Source organism: Lutra lutra, chromosome 15 (assembly GCF_902655055.1).
Source record: "Lutra lutra chromosome 15, mLutLut1.2, whole genome shotgun sequence".
NCBI classification, from domain to species: Eukaryota; Metazoa; Chordata; class Mammalia; order Carnivora; family Mustelidae; genus Lutra; species Lutra lutra.
The window spans coordinates 68952162-68964303 of NC_062292.1; the positions used below are offsets into that span (position 1 = coordinate 68952162).

At 65.5% G+C, this 12142-nt stretch overlaps 1 protein-coding gene across 3 annotated transcripts; it reads left to right on the forward strand.

Moving 5' to 3' along the window:
• The first annotated feature begins 627 nt into the window (after positions 1-627).
• Positions 628-10161, forward strand: PBXIP1 (PBX homeobox interacting protein 1). Of its 3 annotated transcripts, XM_047705617.1 has the most exons (11): positions 628-744; positions 2778-2861; positions 4307-4433; positions 4665-4738; positions 4809-4974; positions 6245-6478; positions 6571-6594; positions 6866-6948; positions 7038-7151; positions 7606-8792; positions 9414-10161. In XM_047705617.1, the coding sequence occupies exons 2-11, from the start codon at positions 2811-2813 to the stop codon at positions 9457-9459; spliced, it is 2106 nt and encodes a 701-aa protein (XP_047561573.1). In that variant the 5' UTR covers positions 628-744; positions 2778-2810; the 3' UTR covers positions 9460-10161. The 3 variants fall into 3 exon arrangements, with proteins under 3 accessions (XP_047561573.1, XP_047561571.1, XP_047561572.1); XM_047705615.1 differs by having other exon boundaries at positions 4307-4738; XM_047705616.1 differs by having other exon boundaries at positions 4307-4738; positions 6866-6921.
• The last annotated feature ends 1981 nt before the right edge of the window (positions 10162-12142 follow it).

The following is a 12142-nucleotide window of genomic DNA, read 5'->3' on the forward strand; positions in this document are numbered from 1 at the left end:
GATCTTAGTCGCAGTCCTAGTCCTTCCTAGTCGAGGAGCCGAGGGACGCCCGAGCGCGCCACCCCTCCCCCTGCGTCCCCGCTGTGAGAACGTGTTCCTTTTCTGGGCACATTCCTGGGCCAGGCAGGCAGCCAGGGTCTCGGGGACAAGTGCCGTTTAGTGCTTCTAGGCTCAGCGCTCCCTCCCGCACCCCGGCCGGCGCTAGCGGTCCAGCGGAGCGGGAAGCGGCGGCCCCCGGTCTAGCAGATTTCATTTGGGGACGCCACCCCTCCCCTTTGGCAACAGTAGCCGTGGAACCCTCCCTCGGCACCCGGGCCGGCGGAGAACGGCCGGAGAGCTATTTCCAACCCTCGGCGCGCCGTGTCCCCTCCCCCACCCTGCAGCTGTGTCCGTCCGTCCTAGGGTCGACCTTGCCCCTCGCCCCTGCTGTCCCGGGAGGTGCCGCCCTCTGCCTTCCAGCGGTGGCTCTTCCCGGGAGCAACTGTCTAGACGCCCGGAGGAGGGGAGGTCGCCCACCACGCAGCTCGCCCCGGGAGCGGGGCGGGGGTCCGGGACCCGAGCAGGCCCCCCGCCCTGCCCGGCCTCCCAACGTCAGCTCTTATTGGCCCGAAGTTTCCGCCCCCTCAGGGACGTTGGCCTTCCATTGGCCGGCCCCGGCCACGTGGTTCGGCCTCCCCCCTCCCTCCGGGGCTGGAAACCCCGCGCGGCAGCAACAGGTCCCGGCGGGTCCGAAGGCGCGGTCAGGTGAGGCCCTACCCGGCTGGGGGCCCCCAGACTCCCCGCGGGACCCGGGCGCGCAGCGGGGCGTGCGCTCCGCCGGAGACCGGGCGCTGCGTGTCGCCGCGGGGCGGGCGCGGGGGGCGCCCCGGGCGTCCGTCCCCGAGACGGAATTGGCGCTGGGGCCCCGGGCAGGCTTCTGCGGCGCCGGGGTCCCCCGCCTTAGAGGGCTGGGGGGCGGCTCCTGGACGCGCCGAGTTTAGCGAGTCGGAGGGGGAAGGTCCCCCTTTAGCCGCCGTTTCCACACCGCAGAAGAGCCCGACACGCCTGGAAGTGTGTTTGGGCCGGACCCTGCCCGCCTGCGAGTGCGGGGGGTGGAGGCGGGGAGCGGTGGGGAACTTCCTAATAAGGCCCGGGGACGCTGGCGAGGGAGAGCGGGGCTCCCTGGTGGCATCTGGGATGAGCTCCGCCGGGGGAGAGAGGCACCCGAGTTGGAGACCCCGAGTGCCGGGGTTCCGGACTGTCTCCTCTTCGGGTCTCCCGAGCGTTCGTCTTGTTGACCCAGATATCGGGGCTGGTTTCCGTGGAGACGGCGGGTCTGACATCACCCTGGTTGCCATGGCGCCTGGTTCTGGAGGACCGGAGCAGGCTGTACACAGCCAGGGATAAACAGGGACTTCAGCCCAAGCTGATGCCACTTCCTTCCTGCCACCACCTGTTAGCAGTCACACGCAGCAGCTGGGGACAGGGGACCATGACAGCCCAGTGCGTGGGGGGGCCGCCACTCTGGGGACACCGCAAAAGCTGGCCAGGGCGCCTGGGAATGCTGCGTGTGCCAGGGACGCATGGGCGTGGGGAAGACACTGAGCGTGTCAGTCCCAGCCATGGATCCCAAGGGGCCGCAGGTCATTTGGGCTGCATGCCGGGTCTCGCCCCAGCTCAAACAGAAGGGGGCCGAGTGGGGGTGTCATACTGCCAGACTTCTTCCCAAGCCCACCTTCCCTTCCCGGGTTTGCTGACAGAGCCCTTTCCACTTGCCGACCTTTCGGCCCCTCAGGAAACAGCCACTTACCATCTGAAGGACTAAGGTCCAGGACTGGGGGGTGGGCTCCTCTGTCCCTCCTGTCTCGTGCCGGGTCCTAGCTGCAGCTGCCCAGCCTGAGGCGACAGTCCTGGGCCCCAGTGATGATGGGATAGGTCTCCCTCCTCTTAGCCGGCTTTGCTTCAGGCTTTGGAAACTGGAGCGACTTCCCAGCCCGCCCGGCCAGGGCAGAGTGAATTACCCCGAAGGGTAGGCCCACAGCCCTGCTGTCTGTTGCTTTGCAAACTGTAAAGTCTTTATAACTGAGAGCGGTCATGAGAGCCTCTCCCCGTGGCCTTCACGTTCCCTGAGATGACACTCGGCCCGTCACAGAGCACGGAAAGAATCTGGGGAGGAGAGTCAGCATGACAAGGAGCCTTACTAAGGGTCCCCACGGATGGGTCTGCCCACTCTTCTCAGGCCTGGCGGCCATGAGGACCATCTGGGAGGTTTTAATAAGGACCCAGGCCCAGTTGGGTCAGACTCCTGGGTGATTCTGGCGGGTAGCCAGCGCTGGGGATTCCGGAACCAGACTGGGTGAAGGGCTGAGGCTGGGCGGGAGTTCTGTCTTCTGCGTCCCCACGGGGGAGGGGTGATGGTGGGAGAGTCTGGGGTGGTTATTTTCTCACTCCTCTCATCAGCTGCCCGTCCTCGGCAAGGTCAAGTTAGCCAACCTGTGTGGCCTTCATCTTCCCTGACTAACCCGAGGGGCCTGGCCAGGTCACCCCCAGAGCCTGTCCGGGCATGTGCTTTGACCTTTCGGAGTGGCCCCGCTGGTCTGTGGGAGAGGGGACCTTCTCTGTGGCTGTGGGCAGGTTTTGATGGGCAAGTTTGGTACTGCCCAGAACAGTGGAGGTTAGAGTTAGAAGGGTTGGTTCTGGAAGCTGCTGCCCAGCCCTGGGGACCCGGCCCAGACTGCCCTCTGCATCCTGCCTTTGCTGAAGGGAACTGGGGTCCTGAAGAGCGCTTTTCTCTGCAGGTGGTGGCGGCAGCTTCTGGGACGCCAGCAACCATGGCTTCCTGCCCAGACTCTGACAACAGCTGGGTACTGGCCGGCTCCGAGGTAGGGAGAGCAGGCCTGGGAACCCCACAGAAGAGGTGCTGGCAGGCCTGGGCTGCTCCCCGGGTCTGTGCCCTTCCTTGGTGCCCACGGTCACCTGTGTCACCTCCTGCTGGCTGCCAGGGGAGGGGACTCCAGGGGCAGGAGGACAGAGATGAGGCCGCAGGAGTCAAGTGGTGGGGCTTGGACTGGGCCTTGAAAGAAGGGTGCCATGGGGTCAGCTGCAAGAAGGAGGGGCCGATGTGAGCAGAGGGCCTGGGGCAACAACAGGAAAGCCATTTGGGGGAGACTGAGGCAGTCCATGGAGTGAGGTGGAGATGTGGGCCAGATTATGCTGGAAGGAAGCAGGGGGCAGAGCCTGGAACCTCTGCAGACCCAGGCACACGGGCGTCTTCCTGAGGGCCGGGTCATGGAAGGGCTTTGGATCAGAGGGACTTGGACGGTCATTGCTCTGGACAGAGGCCCCCCCACCCCCCGTGGGTGGGGTGAGGAGGGGACCGTTCTGAACATCTGCAGCACAGCTGGTGGCTGTGGATACCTGTGTCCCCAAAGCCACTGAGAAGGGAGAAGGGCATCATCAAGGGTCCCAGCCCGGCTGCTTGGCGTGTCAGGCACTGCTGGAAGGGGAGGGGGGGAGAAGGTGGGGAGGGGAGGGAGGAGGCTGGGCTCAGGGAGGGGCTGGGCCAGGACACAGGGCATGGGGCGTAGCGGGAGAGGAGAGGGGCGGACACTGTCGTCCAGGGCCCTTGCCTCCTGTTGGGTATCTTTGTTGACCGAGGGGCATTTACCTCTCGTCCTCCCCTGGAGAAGCGGGGGCGTGGCTCCCGGTGTGTCAGGCAGGCCATGAGAGAACAGTGGCTTGAAAATTGCCAAGAACATACTCAGATGGAGAACAGTTCTTGGAGGGGTGGCAGAAGCTTGGGCAGGGGAGCGGGTGGCAAGCTGCTGAGCAGGGGTGTGCAGGGAGGGGAGCCGGGGTGGGGCTGGGGTGGGGCTGCAGGAGAGGGCTGTGTGGGGCAGGGGGAGAAGCCTGGGAGATGGCGGAAACACCGTGGTGTGAACAGCTGCAGAAAAGCCGATGGGGACGTGTGGTGACCCGTAGTCCCCAGGGGGCTTTACCTCTTGCCATTTTCCGCCTTCCCGCCAATCCCCAGGTTTCATTTGTGGGGAGGTGGGAGACCCAGGCTTCAGCTGGCTTCTTTGGGAGGGCGGGGGGCACCCGGTGTGTGTGTGTGTGTGTGTGTGTGATGTGGGGGCGCATCCCAGCCCCTCCCCGCCCCACCAGCTTGCCTGGGCTCACGGCTGAGTGAGTGTCGTGGGTTTTTGTGAGATGTGGGTGGGGGGGTCACGGAGCAGTGTGGCAAGGTCTGGAGACCCCCAGCAGAGCCCCCCGCCACGGCCCTGGATCTGTGCTCTGCAGTGGCTTCTGCTTGCACCCCTTCCCCCAGAGCCTGCCCGTGGAGACCCTGGGCCCGGAATCCGCGGCAGATGCCGAGTCAGAGCGAGCTCCCCGGGCACTCGGGAGCCCCTCCAAGGCGGCTGTGGAAGAGTCCGCTGGAGCTGAGGAGGGAGGAGGTAGCAGGGCTCCCCTGGGGGCGGGGGCCCCCATTTCCTCAGGGAAAGGGGGTTGGGTTCATCTGATTTCCGGGGTTAGTCGCGGTCTGAAGCCTTCCTGCCCCCACCCGGCCTGGCGTGTTCCTGCCCTTCCAGCTCTGCAGGGCCTGAGGCAGCCCCAGGGCTGTGTAGGGAGTTCACGGGGAGTGGGGGGGCGGTGGCGTTTCTCCTGGGCTTTTTCTTCCACCACAGAGACTGAGACCATCTCCCAGTCTGAGGAAAGCTCCCAGTCTGGGCCCATTCTGCCAGAGAAGACTTTGGCCGAGGTGAGGACCCTCATCGGGTTGAGGGGGCAGTGGGTACGATCCCAGAGTGCTTATGGCCGTGTCTGCTCAGGGTGACCTGGAAGGCGATGGCTGTGCTGGGGGGCCCCCTGGCCTGGGAGACACGCTGGTCCAGGGAGACTCAGACGAGGTCCCTGGGGTGGCAGGCCTGGGACTGGACACAGAGGACCCAGAGGGTCAGAGCCCCCCAGGAAACCTGCCTTCATCGCCCAACATAGGTGAGATGTGCCCCTCTTTACTCTCCTTCTGGAAGGAGCTGGGTCTCCACAAGCAGGCTCAGGGGAAGGAGTGCTCGCTGGAGGGCTCGTCGCCGAGCACGGCTGTGGTCCCGGCCCTGGCACTGAGCCGCTAGGGGTCTCCTTACGCTGTGTCTGAGAATCCTCCCCACTACCCCCGAGGACGCTGAGGCTCAGAGAGGTTACGTGATGCAGCCAAGGTCACGTAGCAGGGAAGTGGCAGGGCCCGGGTCTTCCCCTCGTCTGGGGCTGCTTCTCTTCCAGCCCCTTGGTTCAGCTCTCACCCCCCATGAGTCTCCGTCCTGTGTCCGGAGATGAGAGAGGGAGGGAGCTGCATGGCCTGTGCAAGAGAGGCCACAGGCCATCTTGTCCGAGCCCAATGCAAGTCAGACCAAGAGAGCAGGAGGCTGAGGTGGGATTACTGTGCACCCTCAGCGGGGAAGGGGGTTTACTCCCAGGACAGGTGGAGGGAAGGGCGAGGGGGAGTGGGCATGCCTGGGGAGGGGTTCACACTGGAGGGGATGTTCCAGGCTCTGGATCAGTAGGGTTGGAGAAAGAGAAGGTTCCAGGCCAAGGCTGTTGCATCCACTGCGGGATGAGGCCACCTGTCCTGTGCTCAGGAGGTGGGGCCCAGGACAGCTTGTGTGACTTGTCTCTGAAGGGTGACAGGTAAAGGGAGAGGCTGGGGCCCCGGAGCGGACAAGTGCAAAGACCAGGGGCGGGCAGTTTCGAGGCATGTGATGCTGAGTTGTCTGGGTGTGGGGTGAATGTAGGGGGTGGGGCGCAGGCAGCCAGATGGCAGCAGGGGTGCCTCTCTCCGAACGGGTGTGGGGGGCGATGGGCCCCCAAAGAGACCAGCGCAGAGGGCAGTGCACTGAGAGTTTGGTCCCTGGGGGGCAGCAGGCAGGAGTGGCTGGCTGGTCAGTCGTACAGGTCAGGGGCTACAGACTGGGGACGGTGCGGGTGACATAGTGTGGTGGGGAGGCCGGTCCCCCGAGCACCCTCACTGTCAGGCCAGGAAGAGCGGGGCAGCCCAGGAGCTGTGAGGGAGTTGGCGGGAGGCTTGTGTGGGCCGAAGGAGGCTGTGCTATACAGAGTGGCTCCCTGGGTTTGCAGATGGAAAGGCCAGTGTCCCACTCTCAGCTGCCCAGGTGCACAGGGACCCGGGGTCCTCACGTGTCCTTGTGGGTGGTCTCTGCCCGTGTCTTGTTCTCCAGTTGCCTCACTGCCTCATCCCCGTCCTTTCCTCCAGCCTGGCCCAGGGAGGAGGCCCGAGGCTCCAGCAGTGAGGACGACACCGATGTGGACGTGGAGGGTCTGCGGAGACGGCGGGGCCGGGAGCCTTGCACTGCTCAGCCTGCGGGGCCCCTGCGCGTGGAGGACCAGGCCGGAGGCGAGGGTGCGGCCTGGGAGCTGGGCATCTCCCTCAACGTGTGTGTCCTTGGGGCCCTGGTGCTGCTGGGGCTAGGAATCCTCCTCTTCTCCGGTGAGTGGGACCTCACCTGCTGGCTCATGTGTCCCCGTCTGGCCTCCCTGTCTCCCCCGTCCCCTCACCAAGCTCTCCGTGTCTATTCTCAGGTGCCCTTACAGAGTCAGACAGTGGTGAGTGGGGACAGGGCCTGGCTTGTCCCCTCCTGGCCCGAGGGAGGCTGCGGGGGGGCAGTCCCCGGGGTGGCCGTCTCTGACTCAGTGACCCTTTGGCTCTTGGTGCTGATCCTGGGCCCCTTCCCTGCCGACCCTCTCAGCCGTGGGCTCCAGGTCCGGGGCAGGAGGGCGTCCATCTGTGTGTGTGTGTGTGTGAGAGAGAGAGAGTGGGTGGGAGGGGGGTGTCTGGTGTACGCAGAGGCCAATTCTGGATGTGGCTTTCCTGCAGGGCCCGCGGAGGAAGTAGACCTGCAGGTCTTCCTGGACACGGGGTTGGACACGGAGGTGCGGGACTCTGTGGGGCATGGGCAGGTCGGCTTCCTGGGCCCAGAGCTAAGCAGGGCCTGCCAGGGAGACCACAGGCCATGGGGCAGGAGGGTCATTGTCTCCCTTGCCCTCAGGATGGGGCCCCGGGACCAGCGGACAGCGTCCCCAGCCTACAGAGCATGGGGGCGCTGCTGGACAGGCTCGCCAAGGAGAACCAGGATGTGCGGCTGCTGCAGGCCCGGCTGCAGGTTCGTGCACAGGGCCCTCCCTCGGCCAGGGGCTGACCATCTTCCCTCGAGGAAGTCGTCTTTGTTACCCCCACCTGCCGCCCGGAGAGTCTCACCCCTCCTGCTGCGGGGGCCCAGGTTGCTTGCCCGGCAGCCCCCTTGGAGGTGGTGCTGCTTTGTTTGGAGCCGTGACAGCACCTGCGGGGACTCAGAGAGAAGGCTGAGCGGCCATCAGTTAATAGTATCTGTTCTAGGTGGGGGAGGTGGGTCTCAGGTGGCTGATCGCAGGTCGGTCGAAGGAGGTGCTTCTAGAAGGATATGGAAGCGGAAGTCTGTGATGGGATTTGGGGATCTCAGGCTCTGGTTCGGGTTGTGGCTGGCAGAGAGGAGGACTGAAGCCTCTGAGTGGCCACGCTCCTGGAGTGGATGGGGGGGCGGCCCTGACGGGACCCTCCTGTGGCCCCATCCACCCCAGACCCAGAAGGAGGAGCTCCAGAGCCTGATGCAGCAGCCCCGGGAGCTGGAGGAGGAGAACGCCCAGCTGCGCGGGGCCCTGCGGCGGGGTGAGGCGGCCCAGCGGGCCCTCGAGGCAGAGCTGCAGCAGCTGCGGGCCCGGCTGCGGGGGCTGGAGGGCAACTGCATCCGCGGCCCAGATGGGGTGTGCCTCAGCTGGGGCCCGGGCTCTGCTCCTGCCGGGGCCACTGAGCAGCGAGGCCCCGGGGAGCGGGAGCCGGGCGCCGGCTTCCTGCAGCAGAAGCAGCGGCTGGAGGCGGAGGCCCAGGCGTTCCGGCGGGAGCTGGAGAGGCAGCGGGAGCTGCTGGGGTCCGTGCAGCGGGACCTGGAGCAGAGCTTGAGGGACGTGGGCCACGGGGACCCGGCGCGTGCTGGCCTGACCGCGCTGGGCCACAGACTGGCCCGGAAGCTACAGGACCTGGAGAAATGGGGCCAGCACGCGGGGGTCCCTGCCAATGCCTCAGAGGCCCGCTTCCAGAGCTCCAGGGAAGGGAGTGGAAAGGAGAAGTGGCGGGATGGGCGGGGGGACCGGAACGCCGAGCCCTGGAAGCACGGGAAGGAGGGCCGTGAAGGAAAGAAGAGCTGGTGGGGCGAGGAGGACAGGGAGGCGGCTGGGAGGGGCAAGGAGTGGAGCAGCAAGAAGGACGGCAAGCGACAGGGCCCCAGGGAGCCCCCGAGGAGGAGTGGGGGCCTGCACCGCCCCGCGGAGCGGCAGGAGCACCTTCAGTGGAAGGAGGGGGCTAAAGGCCAGCGGGACCCCCTGGGCCTGTGGGCAGAGCTGTCGAGGCACAAGTACCGGACGCCCCAGGGCTGCTCGGGCGTGCCTGAGTGTGCCCGGCAGGAGGGCCTGGCCTTTGGCGTGGAGCTGGCTCCAGTGCGGCAGCAGGAGCTGGCCTCCCTGCTGAGGACTTACCTGGCGCGGCTGCCCTGGGCCGGCCCCCTAACCGAGCAGCTGCCCCTCTCACCCGCGTACTTCAGCGAGGACGGCATCTTCCGCCACGACCGCCTCCGCTTCCGGGACTTTGTGGATGCCTTGGAGGACAGCCTGGAGGAGGTGGCTGTGAGACAGACGGGTTATGACGATGAGGTGGATGACTTTGAGAGTTTCATCTTCAGCCACTTCTTTGGAGAAGAAGCGCTGAAGAAGAGGTGGGTGGCCGGGCCCAGGGGAGGGGGACGGGATGTCTGAAGGAGCAGGGGCCCTGAGGAGGGGTCTTCTTTGGAGCCGCTTTTTTTTTGTTTTTTAAAGATTGTGTTTATTTATTTGACAGAGAGAGAGAGAGAGAGATCACAAGTAGGCAGAGAGAGAGGCAGAGAGAGAGGAAGGGAAGCAGGCTCCCCACCTAGCAGAGAGCCCGGTGTGGAGCTCGATCCCAGGACCCTGGGATCATGACCTGAGCCGAAGGCAGAGGCTTTAACCCACTGAGCCACCCAGGCGCTCCTTTGGAGCCGCTTTTAGTTTGCAGCTGGCTACCCATGGAGCAGAGTCTGCAGACTTGCCTGCCTTCTGGGAGGTCAGGAGCCGCCCAAGCTCACCCCATAGTGGTCTAGGCGGCCCCTCTTGGGCCGGGGAGACTTTTCCTCCAGGTTGTTCTGTCCTGTTCTGTCCTTGCCTTCCTGCCACCCTGAGTTCACGCAGGGGTAGCCTTCTGGCCCCTGTGTTGGCTGTCTCCAGAGGAACAGGGTCCCCCCTTCCCAGGAGCCCTGTCTCACTGTATGGCCTCGTCCTCTAAAGCTGTCTTCCTGACCCCACCCCGTGTCTCCCCACAGGTCTGGGAAGAAGGAGAGGCCCTTGCGGAGCCCGGGGAGGGGATAAGGCCTGGAGTCCCCTGGCCCCAGGGACCACGGTCTCCTCTGGCTCCACGGGGAACAGAATCACTCAGCACTGAGGCCACTTCTGCAGGGAGAAGGCCTTACCTGGCTTGGCCTTGCTGTCTATGCAAATGTGTGCAAATGCGGGCCTGACAGCCCAAGCAGGTGGGAGGGGGCGACGGAATGCTCATTCTGCAGCCACAGCTTTCACCCTCGCGCGTGTGCCCCCCACAGCGGGCCCCTTGGCTCCATGCACGGACCCCAGCCCCTGGGATGGGGCCCCAGCACTAGGGCTTTCCCTGGAGTGTCGTTAGACTTGAAGCAGCCACCCCGGAATAGGGGCGTGAAGTCCCCTTTTTACCTGTGCAGCTCACATGGCCGCACCTCCCTTGTGCGCTGTAGGCTCGACCCCAGTAAAATGCCGTTGGAGCTGCGGGTTAGGGTGGTGTCCAATCACAGGGGCCCCCGCACCCGCCTTGTCCCCCACGCCACCTTCCCAGCCACCCCGGGGCGGGGGCTGGAACTCCCCATTTCTGCTCGCAGCCATGGGGCCCCTGGGAGATGGAGAAAATGAGCATGGGTTTCGGGGTGTGAGCCTGTGGCTGTGTGATCTTGGGCCGGTTCATTCCTGGGAGCCTTGGGTTTCCGATGCTCAAAACGGGACTGGACGGCCGCGGAGAGACTAAATAAAGCGGCGGAAGCACGATGCCTGCTCAGTGTCTGGTGCTCCAAAGCGGTCCGTCTCGGGGGCTCGGAGGAGGGGGCGCGGGTGCGCGGGGTGGCCGCTAGGTGGCGCGCCGGCTCCGGGTTGGGCGCAGACCCCGCTGGCCCTCCGCGCACGGCCGCTCCCGCAGACCCCAGGCCGCAGACCCCGCTGGACTCGTCCATCCTGGCGGGGCTCCTTGATTGCCCTGGACATGCCCCGCGCGTGCGTGTAGGGGCAGAATGACGCGGTGTGGCCTCGGGCAGGGGAGAGCGCCTGCAGGTCCAGGCGGGGGCTGGGGTGGACGGCAGGAGCTTGGGGGGGGGGGGGGCCGCTGGCGGTGAGGTCCGCGTTATGAGGTCTTTGGGGTCTGGGGCGGTGCTAAGGCCGCGCGTCGGTGGAGCCGCCTTCTGGGGCAGGAGGGATTCGTTAGACCCGAGGAAGCCCCCCTCCCCGCCTCAGCAGGGGGTCAGTGACTGGGGCCCGGGTCTTCAGGAAAACGGTCTTCTGGAGGGGAGTTGGGAAGATGCTGGCTAGGCTGGCCCCAGGGCCTGGATTGGGGCCCCCACGAGGAGGTCTGTGTTAGCCTGTTCGAGTCCCCGGTCTTCCGCAGGTGCTCAGTTTCCGCAGGCTCGCAGCTGGCCGGTCAGCTTGGGTTTCCGGGGCTGGGATTCCGGCCAGAAGGGAGGCCACTTTCCTCATCCCGGGGAGGGGGACACAGCCTGGCCTCCTCAGGTTCTTCTCCTGGGCCGGGTTCCTTCATCTGCGTGACAAACTCCGGGAGGCTGGGAAGAGCCCCCAAGCCCCCCCTTCTTACTGGCTCCTCAGGGAGTGGCCGTGCTGAGCTGGCCATCTCAGGGACTGTCCAGTCAGGGCGACAAGGAGAGCCATGAACCCAAGGGGTCTGCCAGGGAGCCCAGGACAGCAGGGCCGCTGGCCGCTGGTTACCGCGCCCCTGGGCTGACCTGGGTAAGTGATGCTCACAGCGCCGGTCATAGGTCAGCAGGCCCCTGTCAGTCCCGTGCACCCGTGGCAGCACTGGGAACGAGGGAACCCGGGATCCAGGCCAGCAAGTGAAGATGGGCCAAGGGAGGGTAGAGCTGGGTGGCAGCACTCCCCACTCCAACACATACACGCGTGTGCGCGCGCACACACACACACACTTCCACACTCATTCACACACACCGATAATCTGTCCCAAGGGCGGGGGTGGGGTGCCCTGGGGGCAGGCTCACTGGACTCTGCTGCCCAGCCCTACTTGGCCTCCCAGACTCTGGCCTGGACCCTCCCGTTTAAGTGCTTGGCTTTTCTGCCTTTTCTCTGAGAAAACCCCCCCCCCCCCAGCTCAGAGCTCTGCTCCAGGGCCAGGGGGCAACTTGGGGGAATTACTCGAGTCCGGGGTGTCTCTCTTGGGCCTTCTGCTCTCAGTAGAAACATTCTACTTCCTTTGGCCCATCCCCACGTCCCCTCTGTCCCCCGGTCTGCCCTTCCTCCCCTCCCTGTTCCTCACTGTCCAGCCTCACTCCTTCCTGGGCTCCTCCTCTGCCTCTTCCCCGGGGCCCTCAGCCTGGCCTTCCCTTGCCAGTGCCCCCCCCCGCCAGCCCTTACCACTCTTGGGATCTCCCTGTCTCTCCCTGCTACCCCAGGTCCCCAGGCCCCAGTCTCTCCCTACTGCCTCCCACTCCCATCCATCCTAGGGGATGCGGGGCATGGTGAGACTGTGGTGGTGAGTGGACTTTGGGCCTGTACAACCCCCATGAGCTCCTTGAAGGTCAAAGCCATGTGTTTCACCTGAGAACCTCTCCCAGCCACCCCCCCTCCGCCCCCATGGGCCCAACCCCGGCCTGGCTGGCTGTCACCTTGGGAACCTCCCAGGGTCACCTCGATGCAGGGATGTCCCCCCATCAGGCTTGTTCTGGACCACAAGTGTTCCTGGTCCTTTCACACGTCACCTTCTTTGCGGGTCAGGTAGGGACGCTGCAGG

Coding starts and splice junctions, on each gene's coding strand:
- PBXIP1 (XM_047705615.1), top strand. CDS start 2,811: ATGGCTTCCTGCCCAGACTCTGACAACAGCTGGGTACTGGCCGGCTCC. Junction 6,479..6,570: donor AGGAATCCTCCTCTTCTCCG/GTGAGTGGGACC, acceptor GTCTATTCTCAG/GTGCCCTTACAGAGTCAGAC. Junction 6,949..7,037: donor ACTCTGTGGGGCATGGGCAG/GTCGGCTTCCTG, acceptor CCTTGCCCTCAG/GATGGGGCCCCGGGACCAGC.